Here is an 18,375-nt window from a genome sequence, read left to right as displayed (position 1 = left end):
TAAGAGTATTGCTTTGTGTCTCTGTGTGAGTAGTTGTTACAAAGAATTGCTTTGAGAACAGACTCTGTCTTAGAATGTACTAACATAATTAGCAGCTTGCAAGTTTCACACAGGGAGAGAAACAGTACCAAAAACTGAGACCTTTCAATTAGTAATACTCTGGAATTTAAATTATGGGGAAATCAAACTCTCGCTTGTGATTTTAATACAGAATTTCTTTAATATGATCTAACATTATATAGTACAGGATGTGCAATGAAGATGGTTATGAAAAATACATTTAAAAATTAGACCTTACTTTAGGCTAGCCTTTTGCTTAATTCCACTGTCTTAAGTATGCAAGCACAAGTTATTTTTATCCCATGATCAACTTACTCTACAAATAGAGTAAATTGAAGAAATTTTAGAAGAATGCATTTAAAAAAATAATCCCAGTATAGTATCTTGCAAGCCAACTTTTATCTTAGAAATATATAATAAAGAACCAGAGAGTGCTCACTCTTCCACTGTGCTTTTTTTCAGCCATGTTTTAGCAAGATAACGAGTTACACAACCCTTCATTTTGGGATTTGGCAGAGAAATAAAAATTTTCTGCTTTTCAAATATGTTTTTTCAGAAATGTCATTTTTACATTTACCCATATTGTTTATGGTATTGAAAGATTGGATATTCAAGATTTGTTTAATAAAAGTGCTCTGTCATTAATCTTTAAAAGCAAATAACCCACTAATAAAGGCTATAATTTCTCTCAAATTGTGCAGATAACCTGTTGTCCACCCATATTGCGTGCTGTTGTCACACATCTTACAACAGCCACCTGTTATTTCTGGTTTCAGAGTAGCAGCCTTGTTAGTCTGTATTCTGTATTCCTATACTTTGAAAAACCTATTCACTGCAAATGCCCTGCAGTCACTCAATCCTGTTACTTTTCTATCCATAGCTGCGTCCAATGGCACTAACCACTTGAAAGTATGAACAAACTTTGAAACAGACATCTCAAAATGAATTGTAACATGGAACTTGAACTGAAAACCTCACTGTGTTTAAAAATAACACCAAGTTTTTCTCTCCCTTTCACGGGGGCGGGGGCTAGAGGGGAAGACAAACAAACAGAGAAACAAACACCTGTGTCTTTTCCAAGTCAAGCAAGTATATAATAGATTTCAGAGTAGCAGCCGTGTTAGTCTGTATTCACAAAAAGAAAAGGAGTAATTGTGGCACCTTAGAGACTAACAAATTTATTTGAGCATAAGCTTTCGTGAGCTACAGCTCACTTCATCAGAATTTGTTAGTCTCTAAGGTGCCACAAGTACTTTTTTTTTTTTTTTTTTTTGCAAATATGTAATATAAACCCTCTCTGTGATTGATGTAATTCTAAGTCAGTAGAGCGTCAGTACTAGACCTATTAGGAAATTTTTCATTGAAAAATGAAATGCTTTGATGCTTTTCACCCACTTTCTGCATTAAACTGTTTTATTAAAATATAAACAGGAGATACTAGACCTGGAAAAGACTAAGTTGTTTCCATCAGTACTAAATAAGAACTGCCTTTAATGATTTAAAAAAAAACAAACAGAACTATTATGTTATATGGCAGTTGTGCAATATGACATCATGAAATAACATAAAATATAAGTTTGAAAATCCTAAAAATAACATTCAAAATGAAATGTAAAAATTCACAATGAATTTTTAAAATTCCAAAACAAAAATTTTCAGACATTCAGTTTCACAGAAAATGTAGGGTGTGTTGTGTTTTTTTTTTTTTTTTCCTGATTTGGGACAAAAAAAAATTCAAAACGTCAACTTTTCCCATGACACAGAAATTCTGAGTTTTGATGAGCTCTAGACAATACAAGCATAGTTAGACTCTGTGATTAAACCCCTTAGTCAATGATTGCATTTAATTTAATCTCCAACTCATGAAACTATCCTCTCTTTTGCTGCTGTTGCTTCTCTTTAAACTGCCAGTGGGACTTCAAACCAGGAATTCCTGAGCTCTAATCCTCGCTCTACCCGAGTCATTGTGGTGTTACCCATGAGTTGCTCAAGAACATTTTTGTATTTCTTTCCCCATTTCTTAAACAGGGATGGTATTATTGATTTTTTTTTCTTAACTTTCAGGGGCATTGGGGCAGGTTACTGTTCATATGGTGTTTGCATATAAAGAGTTATGTAAGTGTTTTAATATTAATATTACCAACCATATCGCCTCATTACACATTCCCATTATGGCAAAATCCTATTCTGGATTTTTTTTTTATTTTTCTTCTCTACTTTCTGCAATCGAAGGCTATTCTTTCTACAGTATATCTATTAATCAAAGGTATTGGTCTCTTCGCATTTAAATTGCTCAGTAAGAGCACCAGTCTTTGACTTTGTACCCTGCATTTTGTGCAGTGGGTCTTGCAAGCCAAAATTTTAAACCAGCTGTTTTCATTATAGCTTTCTTTTTTATATCAAAGTCCTTGCACTTCTATAGAGCTCTGATTTTCTATCTTGTGAATAGATGTGATATTTTCAGTTTGATTCTGTCGTTTCATTATAAATGATCCTGCTCTGGACTCAAATGTCAAGAGAAGAAAAATAATTGTATATGCTTTCACTTTCTCATATACCATTTGGAGGATAAGAAAAGAATAGTAGAAAACTCAGGATTTCTCCCCCCTCCCCCCCCAAAGTTATTGATAGGTTTGTTTTGTGTGTTTTTTGTTTTTTTTAACCATTCAAAAATATAACTTAATTATGGTCCATGCACACTATTATCTAATAGCTTATGCGTGCACATGGAAAAACAAGGTTCTTAACCAAGTCCTCACCCTTTCTGGCCACCTGTGCTTACCTTCAGATGTCTCCACAGGAAGTTCTGCATCAGTTTTTGAGTGTAAAATTTGCACCATGGTGAATGTGCTGCCAGTATCAAGCCTAATTTTTTTCAGAACTTGGGAATTTAGAAAAGCACTTGGAATTGAGAGAGGCCAATACATTCCTATCTCAATTGCAACAACCAAAGATTGTTTTCTTTTCTTACTTGATGGCAATAGTGGCTTTGCTTGAGAGAAAGTGGGTAGTCTCCCAGACTTTCTACATAGGAGTGAGTTATGGGCAGGTACAGTGGTTGGCCTGTTAGTGCAAAGACAGGGAGATATGGACTCTGAAATACAAACGGGAGGAACTGGCTTATGCTCCTTAATATGGGTTACTGAATAGGCAAAATCAAGCTCCTCTTGAAACGGAGAACCACAGCGCTCTTTACTAACTTGTATCGGCATTTTTGTGGGGCCACTTGCTTATTGTCCCAGTACAAGAGAAAGGGAGAGGAACACGTATTCCCTTTGTATTTCAGTGAATGAATAGGTATAAATGTTAAGCAGATAAAAAGTTAATCTAAAACCCGCTTTTTAACCAGGATTTCAGCACTCAAATGTATTAGGTAAGTAAAACTGTCAAACATTTGCTGTATAATGCTCATTTGGGGGAACGAAAGCAACCGTTTTCCACGTTAAACACCATGGGTATGTCTAAGCTGCAATTTTAAAAAAAAACACAAAAGAGAGTCTCAGAGCCCAGATCGATTGACTCGGGCTCATGGGGCTTGGGCTGCAGGGCTCAAGTATAGACATTTGGGCTTGGGTTGGACCCGGGGGGCCTGAATAGCTACAGTCCTATTTTTAGCCCTGTGAGCGTAGCTCTGCAAGCCTGAGTCAGTTGACCCTGGGCTCTGAAACTCAGTGCTTGCGGATCTTTTATTACAGCATAGATGTACCCCATATTTTATGTACATCTTCCGCTACCCACTTCAAACCCATTATGCCTAACAATCCAACCCTCAGTTGCCCACTTCAGTTCCTGTGACTGCCTACAATATGCATTACCCCTTATGCTTAACAATCTGTCTCAACTTGTAGTTAGCTCAGATGCTCTGATTTCTTTTCCCAGACCTGAAGTAGAGCCCTGTGTAGCTCAAAAGCTGTACCTTCCACCAACAGAAGATGGTCCAATACAAAACATTACTTCACCTACCTTAAAAAGAAAAGGAGTACTTGTGGCACCAGAGAGAGTAACAAATTTATTTGAGTGTAAGCTTTTGTGAGCTACAGCTCATTACACAAAGTAAAACTATTTCCCCTTGTTTATTTCCCCTCCTACTGTTCTTGTAAACTACAGGAAATGGCCCAGCTTGATCATCACTACAAAAGGTTCCTCTCCTCTCCTCCCCCCCCCCTTCTCCCCTGCCCCGCGCTCTCCTGCTGGTAATAGCTCACCTTTCCTGATCACTCTTGTTACAGTCTGTATGGTAACACCCATTGTTTCATGTTCTCTGTGTATATAAAATCTCTCCACTGTATGCATCGGATGAAGTGAGCTGTAGCTCACAAAAGCTTACGCTCAAATTTGTTACGCTCTGGTGCCACAAGTACTCATTTTCTTTTTACGGATACAGATTAACATGGCTGCTACTCTGAAACCGTTCACCTAACTTGTGTGTCATATCCTGGGACCGGCACAGCTACAGCACCACTGCAAACGTATTTTTTTTTAATTTGTCTATTTTGCTAGTTAGTCTTTAATGTTTATCCATATCCTGTTGGGGTGGGTGTGTGTGTGTGTGTGTGTTTTGGTTTTTTTTTTTTTTTTTTTTTTACATTCTTGCAGGGTAGGTCTGGGTGAAAAGAATGCATTCTGTTGCCCAACAATTTCTGTGTTGTGGGTTTTTTGTTTTTCGATTTTGTTTTTTAAAAAAAAATCAGAGCACATTGCAAAAAGTTGACTACCAAGATAAAGTATTCCCTCTCCATTTAGCTTGCAGTCCACCCCAGCAGTTCAAATCCCTCTTCTAACAGACAACTTTCTGAGGAAGGATGGTCTTGCAGTTAAGGCACAGGCCTGGACATCAAGTAAACCTAGTTGCATCCGATGAAGTGAGCTGTAGCTCACGAAAGCTTATGCTCCAATAAATTTGTTAGTCTCTAAGGTGCCACAAGTACTCCTTTTCTTTTTGCGAATACAGACTAACACGGCTGCTACTCTGAAACCTTACAAAATAGTGTTCACAAACATTTGTTCGGATTCCATATGCCTGTTTGGTCCAGACTTATTTTGTCCTTTTTACCCTAGCTATGAATATTGACACACACAGGTTTCTGTTTGCACTAGTGTTTGGGAAATATTTTTACATGTGTGTCTATTCTCATGCAAACAAGTTATACGTTATTAACTGTGCATTAGTATCTGTGTTCCTGGTTTAAAAGTTTTTCTGCTATCTGAGTAGATGTTGATGCCACATGACATAGGGGACCAGTCATACACTATACATGATGAATAGTTTGATTATCCACTGTTAATTTCATCAATGTTCATTTGTGAACAAATGAAATTTCTTCACAAAAACCGTTTTTAAATGGTCCTGAATAGCAAATTAACTTGTAAGAATAAAAGTCTGAATGAATTACAACAAAAAAAAGCTAAATTAATCAGATTATTTGCGGTGAGCAGTTTAACCAGCTGTAGTGTCACATACAAAATGGGAAATGACTGCATAGGAAGGAGTACTGCGGAAATGGATCTGGGGGTCATAGTGGACCACAAGTTTAATATGAGTCAACAGTGTAACTCTGTTACATCCCAGAACGATGTACGCTTCTTTTGCATTAGCAGGAGTGTTGTAAGTAAGACATGAGAAGTAATTCTTCCTCTCTGATTAGACCTCAACTGGAGCATTGTGTCCATTCAGGAAGGAGGTAGACAAATCTGAGAAAGTCCAGAGAAAAGCAACAAAAATTATTAAAGGTCTAGAAAACATGACCTCTGAGGGAAGACTGAAAAAATTGGGTTTGTTTAGTCTGGAAAAGAGGAGACTGAGAAGGGACATAACAGTTTTCAAGTACATAAAAGATTGTTACAAGGAGGAGGGAGAAGAATTCTTCTCCTTAAACTCTAAGGATCGGACAAGAAGCAATGGGCTTAAATTGCAGCAAAGGAGGTTTAGGTTGGAAGTTAAGAAAAATTTCCTAACTGTCAGGGTGGTTACACACTGGAATAAATTGCCTAAGGATGTTGTGGAATCTCCATCATTGGAGATTTTTAAGAGCAGGTTAGACAAACACCAGTCAGGAATTGTCTAGATAATACTTAGCCCTGCCATGAGTGCAGGGGACTGGAATAGATGATCTCTCGAGGTCCCTTCCTGTCCTATGATTCTATCTTGTATGATCCTGAATAAATTAAACCCTCTGTTACCCTTTGACCCTCCAATTCCACCTCTGTAAAATGGGAATAATACATTTATTACTTACCTACCTTGGAGAGAGGCTGTGGGCTTAAATGATTCTTGTGGCTGAAGTGCTTGGAAAGGAAGGGCTCTGAAAGGTCAGCTGTTAAATACTCATGATCTACTGGGACAGTTCATAAAGTCCTGACTTGCCTTGATTTTGCTGTGTTCAAGAATTGAGTGAATCAAAGCAAGCTGCAAATGTTTCAGCTCAATATTCTGTGTCTTAGCTATCTGCTTTAAACATGTTGTGTGATCTACTTTTTTTCTTTCTTTCAGAATTATGGTTTGGAGACAGAAAACCTGAGAACACTCTCTCACAAGCTGAATGCCTCAGCCAAAAATCTTCAGAACTTTATAACGGGTAGAAGGAGGAGTGGCCATTATGATGGCAGGGCCTCCAGACGACTGCCAAATGATTTTCTTACCTCTGTTGTTGACCTGATTGGTGCTGCCAAGAACTTGCTAGCCTGGCTGGACAGGTAATTTAGAGCTTTTTAATTCTTACTCCCTCCCCCCAAGTAATTCTTTTGCCCTGTTTCTTTCTTTTTTCTCTTGCTCTTTTCTCTTTCTCTTGTTCTAATATTAGAATTGTAATTATAGGTTTTATTTTGTAAATTTTGTTATATACTTGAGTTCCAGGTTGACTAGGCATGGGTCAGGAGCTGGCTGTGGGATTTTTGGAGTCTCTTTTTGGGTCACCCCAAAGGTTGATGGTGACCTCTGTGAAATTGGCAGTTTCAGTCTTGTTCCTAGTGAATGTCACTTATGAATGTTCCTCGTGAATGACACAAATTGCCACCATAGATGGCAGGATCATTTCTGTTTCAAAAGGGAGTATAAGGGATAAATTAAGATAGAAACGGAGTTTCCTTATAACCAGAGCAAAGAGTGGTTCTGACCATTCAGGGCTGATGCAAGTTAAGAGAGGAGTGTAGGGAAATTTGAGTTGCTGTTATCCTGCTGCATACCTCTTGTTGGATAATTTATAAAAGAAATTATACCGCTTGCTTATCCCTGGAAACTCTGAGCTTACTAGTTGACTTTTTGATAACAGTAGGGGGCAGGTTCATACATTAGTCACTCTTGTCCCATTAATTACTGCTTGGTGGGAGAATGCTATGATTTCTCATTAATGAATTAGGAATCGGTTTACAAAGTAACTCTTTGCATGAACTGTGTTTTTAAAATATTGATTAGGTATGAAATACTATATTTTATGCATTCACTGCATTTCTCTCTAGCAGTGAATAGCTTAATTGAAATCTGAAACTATTGTGCATATAAAAGAATGACATGACCATTCTTTACAAAGCTTGTTGTGACCCTGATGACCTTCTCTGACCTAATGCTAGCAATGAGGATCTCCTGGGATGTAATCTTATCAGTTCTTATAAGCCAAATGGGTCAGATCTGGACAGTACTTGGAGACTCCAAGAAAAACCCAGGTCCCGCAGGAGTTGGGTTAGTGGCTCAGTAAATGGCACTCATCCCTCTTAGTTAATTCTGAACTAAGGCTATAATTTGCTATTAAGGAGCAGTGTGCTGCTTGATGTACTACCTTTTGGATAAGCCCTAAAACTGAGGACTTGACTGCTATACTTACTATATCTGCTCAGTGCTGAGGCATATCAAACATCTAAGGTACTAGAAGCATGCCAGGTACATCCTGCAGTCACACACTGTTCTATATGGGGTTCCTCAGTTTCTGCACAGCCTGCACTGTACATAAATCCGGAGTGTTTTGCTCTGTATCTGATCCCCAAAGTGCCTAGTTCTTCATAGTTCATGGTCGTTTTGTGGAGTTGCTTCCTCCTTCTCTTACCTGGCCAGGAGGAAGGGGATTTGTGCTGGAAAGGTGGATGGTTAAAATTCTAGTCTTCTGTTCAGTTATATATTACTCTATTGTGCTCATTTGAGAGATCATGTTGCACTTTCTCCAAAAATAGGGATGTTAACTCTGGTGTCCTGCCCAAAATCCAACTTCAGATAATTTGTTCAACTACCTATAGTTATTTCAAATGCATACATTTATTCACTTCCCCTCCTAAAAGTTGTTGTTCAGTGTTGCTGGTGCAGAATGGCATGATTATTGTGAGGTGATTAGCATTTCTATGATAAATGAGTTTACCTCTACAACATGTGTCTTCTAAAGGGCTCGGGGACCCAAAGAAAAGGGAGGGGTATTATAAGCAGCTTCATTTTATATACAATATAAAGAAATTAGCTGACCTGGTTCAGTCTAATTTAATCAAGTAAAGTTACCAACCCTAACAGTCTGTTTTAAAAGCTGTTTGTAGGGATGTTAACTCTGGTGTCCTGCCCAAAATCCAACTTCAGATAATTTGTTCAACTACCTATAGTTATTTCAAATGCATACATTTATTCACTTCCCCTCCTAAAAGTTGTTGTTCAGTGTTGCTGGTGCAGAATGGCATGATTATTGTGAGGTGATTAGCATTTCTATGATAAATGAGTTTACCTCTACAACATGTGTCTTCTAAAGGGCTCGGGGACCCAAAGAAAAGGGAGGGGTATTATAAGCAGCTTCATTTTATATACAATATAAAGAAATTAGCTGACCTGGTTCAGTCTAATTTAATCAAGTAAAGTTACCAACCCTAACAGTCTGTTTTAAAAGCTGTTTGTCTTGCAAGCAAAAAGCCCAGCTTGAAGTCACATATTATCAAATATTTCAATTTGAAATAATCAGAGCAAATAGTACAATGACCTGATATTACTGTGGTTTTTAAATGGATATCAAGAATGCCCAGAGCTTTGCATGGGCAGTTTTAGGTGTGACATTTCCTTTAGATGAAATTTTAAAAAAATAAATACTGCTGCTAATTTTCAGTTGCTGTGTGACTATAAGATCATTATCATTTTTAGCATCATACCTTCTTTAGCATCATACTCTCATATCGATTCCAGTAGGTGAAGACAGCAATTTCTGAATTTGTTACCATATGTAAAATACACAGGTTGATGATGACAGAACTGACCAATATGGCAGCTATAGTACAAGTTAACTCACAGAGAATAAAAATCTTAATTCTTTTTAATGTGGTTTAGTGACTGTCTAAATCTGACTGACTCTTGAAGTTTCTGTTGGAATTCATTGTTCTATCATTTCAAATTAACAACATCCCAGCTTCTCAAGTGCATTATTTAGTGTATTGTTGATTGTAAATATACATTACAAGAGGTACAGCTCAGTAACACAGATTGATGAGGTCTCCTACAAATTTCTTGTCGCTCTCTGGCAGGTCTCCATTTGTCAGTGTGACAGAATACTCACTGCTGAAAAACAATATTGTTCAACTGTGCCTGGAATTAACAACCATCGTGCAACAGGTAAGAACAGGTTTATTGTGTGCCATACCTAAATCACTTCCACATTGCTGAAGAAATAGTAAAATATTACAAAAATAGTTAGAAATGTGTCACCTCATCAGGAGAACTTGTGTGTGTTTTGGGGGCAGGTGCAGGTAGACGGAGGAGGGTGTGTGTGTGTGTGTGTGTGTGTGTGCAATATCTCAGTTGCAACTACAGTAATTATTTACCAGTAATATTGGGAAAGAATTTTTGTATTTTAATTGTTTTCAAGGATATTGATGGGTTTTCTCTCCAAAAAGTTAAAACAAATTATTGCAGTATCTCCAGTTGATCCTTACTTCATCTTCACGTTTTCCTCCCCAACATATTCTATTCCCCTCTTTCCCTGATTTCCAGCATATGATTCCTTGCTGTATACTTTCTTGTTGCTTACCCAACCAATACATATTAGACTTGAAGTTTTTCATCATAAATCAGATGGCCACTAGACCCCTAATCATTTTGTTGTTGTTCTCTGAAGTCCCTGCAATTAGTCAATATATTTCAAATAAGGTGTCTAGAATGTAACACACAACTGCATGTTCCCTGCTAAATGTTGCCAAAGATAAGCTAAAGGTGGATACATAGACAAGAGGTAGACAACTACAGTAGAAGTATATATTTATAAAAGTCATTGTAAATGAAACCCGCCAATTCACTTCATTGGTATTCATGACCCTTTCATTTGCAATTTGAAGTATTCTTGTGAGCAAGACAAAATTTCCAAGAATGTTCATAGACAGTGAAAGCATCATGATTACTAATGCAGCATCACTAGAGCAGGCAGAGAGCACAGATAGCAAAGGAGGATGCACATTTTGCCTTGTCCCTACCTGATTGGACAGGGCAAAGCAGCTGCAGAAAATGGTATATCGTTAGATGAATGTGCCATACTGGCAAATGGACAGCAAGAGATTGTCACTTGGAGCCTAGCAGTTCAAAAGTGTCTAATCTAAACTAAATAAAATCTGCAGAAAAGGTATATTTCTGATGTAAATGTACAGATTTTAGAAAGGGCTCATGTACTCTTAACCTCTGAGATTTATTTAATAAAATGCACTATTGACTGTCTCTCCTTAAAAATTCAAATCGATTAAATAAGCAAGAACAGATTGAAAGAGTTGTACTGCTAAAACCACACAAGGAAGTCATCTGACTGGGTGATGCAACAGCTTTTCAGACACACTGATAAAATTTGTTGGTACCTGGTTGACATAAGCTAGGATGTCATAGCTAGATACAAAAGAGTAAGTGTGTTTGTATACAAGGAAAGTTCTATAGTCATTCTGGAAGTTATAAATAATGATTGTTGATTTCCACATTTTATTAAAGCTTAGAAAATATGTGGATTGCAATGTTGTGCCTTGTTTCCATGGCAATCATATGTTCGCTATTAAATGCTGTTTCCTCTGAAAATAATTGGTATCCTCTTGATATACAAGTGCAGCAAGACCACTGAAGCTCTAGAGCAGTGGTCCCCAAACTTTTAACCTCATGCCTACCCTTAAACTTCCCACCACCCATGGAACTGGGAGCAGGGACAGGGCTCTGGGAGGGGGGATGTGGATAGGGGTAAGGGGGTTGGGGCCATAGCAGGTGGTGGGGGCAGAAACAGACCCTTGGCTGGGAACTGAGGCCTGCAGCCACAGCCAGGTTTGGAGCCCTGGGCATGGGGCCATCAGCCAGGACCTCGGGCACAGGGCTAGCAGCCGCAGCCAGGAACAGATCCCTGGGTGCAAGGCCAGCAGCTGGGACTGGGGCCAGGAGCAGAGCTGACTTCTGCTCCCTCTCTGCCCCTTGTGGGAGTTGGTCTGGGCCCAGTTGCGCCACCCCAAATGTTCCTCCACACCTCCTAGGGGGGCGCACCCCACAGATTGAAGACCTCTTCTCTACAGTAAATTCTGAGTGCATAAGTCTGATTTAGTGCTCATCTCGCTCTTCCTTGGTCTCACTAATTCTCTATTAGCACCAAGGAGAAGGAAGATAATGGAAAATAGCATTGCACAGATCCACAAAATAATCATAGCGGAATATCTTGCTATTGAGATCCCATGTTGTATTAATATGTGTAGATGATGCATCAGAAAAACACAATCTTGTATAAATATCATCACACTATTAGGACACAGTGTTGATAATATTTTGTGGCTCTCCAGTGACTCAGTGACACTTTTGCTTTACAAAGCAGACTGCCATAGCTCTAGAAAAATGAATCCACCAAATTAATCCAAATCTGTTGACCTGGAAGGCATACTGCAAAGCCTATCTATTTTCTCTAACGTTGGTGAGGGACAAGGATATAACAGCTCATATTCTTAGGGAAGGAAGGGTATTTATGGTTGTTTTTTCCCCCAACATTCTGGTTAGTTAATTTTCCTTTGGGCTTTGTAGGTCCTACTGGATCCAGTATAGTTTTGTTGTTCGTGTATGGTAGTAAGATATCTTAAAGTTGCTTAGAGTCCGTGATAGGTGCTTTTCATGTTTGTTTTAATTTAAAATCTTTAGAAATCTCACTCCCATGGTGAGCATTACCCCACCCTGTAGTAAAGACCCTAGATAAGCTAAGTAGATTGAGCTACTTCAGTAACTGGTGTACGTGTTCCATGTCATGAACCATTCGTTTAGCTCATTGTGGAGCCCTCTCCAAGTTGCAGCTTTTACCAAAAAAAGGGGGTGGATACCAAAACTGGACAAGTATTCTTCTTATGGTCTCACTAATACGGTATACACCGGTAATATCACTTTTGTACACCTACTTAATATACCCCTATTCTATACATGCAAAAATTGTGTTAACCCTCTTAGCCACAATATCAAAATGGAAATTCCTGTTCAGTTAATTAACAGTGATCCCTAAGTTCTTTTTAGTCACTGTTTTCCAGGATACAGTCCCCTATACCATAAAAAATGCCCCACATGCTTTATTCTTAGATGAGTGACCTTGCCTTTGGCTGTATAATGCATGCTACTTGATTGTTCCAAGCTTGCGAAGGGTCTAGAGCACTCTATCAGTTGCTTGTCCTTGTTATTTATCACACAACCAGTCTGTCATCTGCAAACTTTATCAAAATAATTGTACATTTCTTCCAGATTATTGATTTTAAAAAATTATTAGCATTTGGCTGAGCATCAATCCTTGTGTGCCCTATGAGGAACCTCCGCCTTACCCCCCCTGCACCACACGCGCGTGCACGCACACACACACACTTGCTGAAGAATCCCCATTAACGATCCCATTTTGAAATCAAAAACATTTTGTTTTAAGCATGTGTATTTGTAGATTCAGGACTAAATAGAGTGTTTCATCTTATTTGTAACTTGCCTTTTCTCTATTTATTTATTTAATTTAAATTCAGTATTTTAATCAATTAGAATGGTGATGGCATGAGGTACTTTGGCAGGAGTATTCTGGATGATGCAAGAGCTGGTTTATATCTTGTTTGAATGCGGACATATAACACTACTACTATTTTGTAGTTCTCTTTACTTTACCATTTTACAGAACTAAATAATGGGTATTCTATGATTATAAAAGCGCCAAGTTAAAATCCACCTTTAAACATGTCACTAATCAATGTTTTGGTAAGGGATAAATGTGACACTTTAGCTATCATTTATTTCCTAAGCAAAATAAATAGACTGAAACCCTATGCATGTTAAACCTTGTGGTCAAAAAGAAAATAATTCACCATAATATTCTAAGTGTAATGCTCTAAGTGGTCTTAAATGCTTATTTAAACCTGACAGATGTAGAAAAAGTCTTACCTTTTAGAAGATGTACATATATCCCAATCACTATTAAAAAAAGAACATCTTTAAATTCTAATATAAACTTCAATATGCAACATAAGCATAGACTCTTTTTGCTAAAAATTAATTCATTCTGCTCTACAAAACAGAGATTTCAGGTTTACTATACATACAAGTCGTTTAGTCTTTGACCTGAAATAATTGTTTACTCAGAATGAAGCTTGCATTGTATTTGTGATATCTAAATTAAAGGAATAATTTTTATTGGAACATTAGCTCTAAAGTGAAACTCTAAGCCTTGCTCTAATCATTTTGTTGTCTTGGTATTTGAAGAGTTAAAGGGAGGCAGTATTTAATAAAATGGATATTCTGTTTGAAGTATGTTAAACTGGTAGGAAAAAACTGCCTTAGGCATTGCCAGCCACACTAATTGAATACTTTTTGTACTGTAGAAAAAAAGCCAGTATGAATACAGAAAAAACGTCAAAGGAATACTTGACCATGAAGCGCAAATAGAAATTCTTCTATATCCCTAAGTTCTTTGGTTCTCATCTTTCAGTACAAGAAAAAAAAAATTAAAACTGGAACTAATTTTTTCTAAAAACTGATGGGGGGGAGAATAAGCTCGGTATAGCTACATCGCTCTGTGATGTGGATTTTTCACACCCCTGAGCAACGTGGCTATACCAAAGTACGTAGCGTAGACCAAGCCTTAGAAAGGCTTCCATGGCTATCCCTACACTTTGCTGAGGTCTGCTGTGGTCCCTGAAGCAGCCCAGAATTGGGCTATCTATGCTATGGTTTCTTTGCTGTGCCTCATAGGTCTCAAGAATCTAGATGAGTAAGAGGATTTAGCTGTTTGTTATTGGAAAAGAGGAAACGTCAAACCTAACCCAATAGAAGAATTCAAAATTTGGAAAGAAACTACTAACGAAGGAAATTTTTCATGCTAACAAGTGGAATATTTTATATTCTTATTAGCTAAGCTATGGAATATTATCTAGATATTTGGTCTTGATAAAGAATTTAGGACAAATTATTTTGTGTCAGAGCTGGTCAAAAATGTTCATGGAGCAGTCTTCTTTTAGAAAATGAGCTTTTTGTGGAAAAACAAACTTCCTCTGGAAACACTGATTTTTGTAGGTCCATAATGACATTTTACTGTTCCTAAAATTTTCTGACATTATTATGATGTATTTAGCTTTGTAAACAGAGGGAGTTCAAAGACCAGACACTAAATTGGAGCAAGGCATGGGGTAGTACTGGGCCAGGGAGACCCCGCCCCTCAGGAGTTGCAGACCTTTTCCAGTGGTGGGACAGTTTAAAAGGACACTGGAAGCCCAGGGGCAGGGGGAAAAGGAGTTACAGGATGTACCAGCAAGTGAGGCTAACACCTAGAGCTATGGGAAGAGTGACTACAGACTTGGTAAGGCACTCTGGAAGCTGTGATTCATATAGCCCCCGCCTTCCGGTTTGAGTTGGGAATACAAGAACGACCTCAAAGGAGGGGACGTTGTCCCTCTGGCAGACTATGCTGATACTGCAAAAACTGTGACCACACCCCTAAAGGAGCTATAGCCCAGAAGGAAGTAACCAGGGGCGTGTAACTTGGGATGGACCAACAAGTGGTCCAGACACTGCAACATCTCTTTAGGGTCCTGAATCAGGACCCAGTGGAATGGGAGGGCCTCACAATGCTGTCATGACAGAACCCCAGTGGGGGAAGGAGGAATACACAGGAGGGAGAAGCTCTCCTGTATATGACTCATCAGGGCCCACTCTAGAACAAGCCTATAGAAAAGAACTGAGGAGCCACTGTGTGATAACTAGACTAGCTGGCTGTTGACCCACTTCAGGGAGGTACTGAGCTTGATTCTTCTCTGATTGGTGTGACCCTTGTGCAGCTCCACTGAAAATGGAGTAATTTGTGATTTATACTCGTGTAACTGAGATGAGGTTCAGTCCCATGTGATTTCTACTTTCTTTCTTCTTCACTTTTAAATGTAGGGAACCTTCTACTTGCCTGTTGGGAGCAATGCGTAATGCCAGTTTAAGATGACTACTACAGAAAGTAATATATTGTGTGCTCTCTTTGTAACAATCATTTTAAGATGCCTGTCAGTACTGTTTCCCTTCCCCACTTCTGGCAAGCAAGCAGAAAAGTTCCTGCATTTAAAGACAGAACACAGAATCATGACATTTACATAACTGAATACACCATACTTTTATTCCTTCTGAATCTGATTCCACAGCATAGCTAAATACTGCCTTGACAGCTGACTGGCCATAGCGCTACATGTTTCAAAACAATATATACTAAGACAACAAACTGAGGGAGAATGAATTTCCTAATTTCATCATCTTGGGTAATATTATAATTCTATTAAGTTTCTGTTGCTTGCTTGCTTGCATATAGTGTTGTCATACTGAGCTCTTTTCATTTCTCAAACAGTTCTTGGATTCCCTCCAGGAAAAAGAGACCCACAAAAGGAAATCTCAGTGAAAAGATGCAAACCAACTGCATGAATGTAATGGTTTGGTTTAAATGCATGGTTTGGCTTAAAATAAGAGCCTCCTAAATTGTTGCTCAGAATTCATAGTGAGCTTTTTTTTTGTAGTTTCAAACTGTGTGGTTGAAATTAAAAAATAATCACTTTCATCTATGTTCACGATTCCTGGCTCAGGCTAGAGCCAGGAGCACATTTAGTAAAGTACAGACCACAACAGGGTGGCTGTTCTTGCAGAATTTATGCTCTGACCAAAAGTGGGAAGAGGTGGAATTTTAATGACTGTTTTCATATTCTTTCTAGTCCAGTTTCTTTGGCTTAAGAAGCTTGCCTGAGTCTCCCACTACTTAAGTTTTCGTGAATTGAGCAGTCATATAAAATAAATGATTCTCAGAAGGTTTCTTTCATTTACAGAACTATAGTGGGCAAAAGCAGTTAAATTAAGAAAATCACACCAAATTTTCAAATATAAAAAATTTAGCAGACCTATTTAAGATATATAAGCAGAGTAAAAATCAAATATTTTATAGGAATCATATTGTAAAGTATAGATTTGGGACTGAATGAGAAGTAGGCCATTTTTAAAGTGCAATTCATACAAGTCAAAGCAGTTCTCACAGGTGATTGAATCTCACACAGCATTTATGTAATTAACAAAGCAAAATGGTACATTTCTTTTAAAAATATGTATTCACCATTGCATTTTAAATGGACAGCATTTTTATTTTCCATAAAATTCTCTGCAGTTGGTGCAGCCCCATAAAGCCATGTTCAAAACATATATTTGATTGTCTTCTGTCACACAGAAAATTGACAATATGTGATTGTCAGGCTGTTGGTTCATTCATAAGAAACGTGCTGACATTTCAACCCAAAGAATATATCATTTAAAGTTTAAGGAAAAGGGAAATGTTGTTTAGAAATTTTTATGTTTTGAGGCAGGTGTCTTGGCAGGTATAACTATTTGAAACTCTTTGTGTGGAAGTTGAAATAGACTCTTTTGGAATAACTGCATTCACACAAAAGCCTTTATTGTACCGAAAGGATGTCAAGGTGTTGAGATAGTAAGTTCAAAGATTCAGTGAATTCAGCCTTACTTCAGTTTTACTGTGCATAAAAAAAAAAAATGCTTTTGACTTCTGGTGGCAAATGGGGGCATCTTCCCCAGGCACATACAATCTTGAAAAATATATATTTGGTCTCAAACCTTTAACATAGAATTTACAAGCTGCATGAATAAGAATGTAACTTCTCTTGCTATAACCAGCAGTGTCACCACTATAATTAAGGTTGTCCCATTTTTCCCTTTAAATTCTTTATTAGAAGGTAGTGAGTGCAAACACATTTCTGTAGTGTTTTGATTGAAACGTAAAGCTTGAAGCTAAGGTCTATAATGGGGATAAGATTGGTATTTTGTGGAAAGCAGTCATAAGTTACCTAGCTATTGTATTTTTAACAGAATCAATTGCATATAGCAGTTTTTTAAAACTATGATCTAAAAACTAGACACAACTATATCTTTTCTTCCTGAACGATACCAAAGCACTTAATGCCTGTTTTTTGACTGGCCCTTGTATAGGTGCAAAAGGGGAGAGTCCCCAGAGCAGAGGCCAGCCACAGTTGTCATAGTTGCATTTGTAACCCACACGTCTTCTGGATGTGGTGTTCTGTCGCATCTAGTGGCACCAAGACCACTTGGAGTTAAATGAGTCTGCTCTAGAGCCTTGACTAAAAGTCAGTTGGCTTTTAGCTCATGGGGTAGAGGCTCATGGACTAAGCTCCTGAGGTCCCCGGTTCAATCCTGCCCACCGACCAGGGTCTGTTGGCGTTGCACATTCACTAGCAATACAAGCCAACTCAGGAAGGACAACAGGGAAATATCCCTTTTTACCGCACTTACACCACACAGGGGAAGGGAGCTCTGGCTCCACCTCTTCCTTAAGGGGTGCAGCGGTATACCAACATCCCCTTGGGAGCTCCGTAAAGAGCTGTGCCCCAAAGCAAAGGGTGTGCTAACACTAAACTGATTATACAAAGATCCACCAATGAAATACTGCCATCTCTGTCGCAAAATATGGTACAGAGCACAGAAACTCTACACAGCATGTCAGAACAAGAAATGAAAAATAATGTAATTTTCTATGGTGATTTAAAACCTATATTAATACCAACTAGGGAACTGCACAAATTCCTCTTCAGAATAAAGGACACTAATGAATAGTTATGTAGATCTTCCAAGCAAATAACTTTGATTTAAAATATATACATTCATTGTTCTAAAAGATGAAAAACTGACATTATTTTAGTGTGACAAAGAAGCACAGCTAAAGAGAACTGTTCAGGTCTACTGGGCGTATGTGTAAAATTCTTCTCAAAAACCCGCATTTTTTATGCTGGTTTCAGAGTAGCAGCCGTGTTAGTCTGTATTCGCAAAAAGAAAAGGAGTACTTGTGGCACCTTAGAGACTAACAA

General features: G+C 38.1%; 1 protein-coding gene across 1 annotated transcript in view; it reads left to right on the top strand.

The window, feature by feature from the left end:
- LOC119861898 (connector enhancer of kinase suppressor of ras 2-like) overlaps positions 1-18,375 on the top strand; it is a 479,757-nt gene that overhangs the window by 133,335 nt on the left and 328,047 nt on the right. Inside the window, exons 3-4 of the mRNA XM_043492113.1 lie at positions 6,551-6,753; positions 9,538-9,625. Coding sequence (XP_043348048.1) covers positions 6,551-6,753; positions 9,538-9,625 — 291 coding nt within the window. The remainder of the gene's footprint in view (positions 1-6,550; positions 6,754-9,537; positions 9,626-18,375) is intronic.

This window comes from Dermochelys coriacea, chromosome 9 (genome assembly GCF_009764565.3).
Source record: "Dermochelys coriacea isolate rDerCor1 chromosome 9, rDerCor1.pri.v4, whole genome shotgun sequence".
NCBI classification, from domain to species: Eukaryota; Metazoa; Chordata; order Testudines; family Dermochelyidae; genus Dermochelys; species Dermochelys coriacea.
The sequence above is the reverse complement of the archived record's forward strand: the minus strand, read 5'-3'. Positions and strand labels throughout refer to the sequence as shown.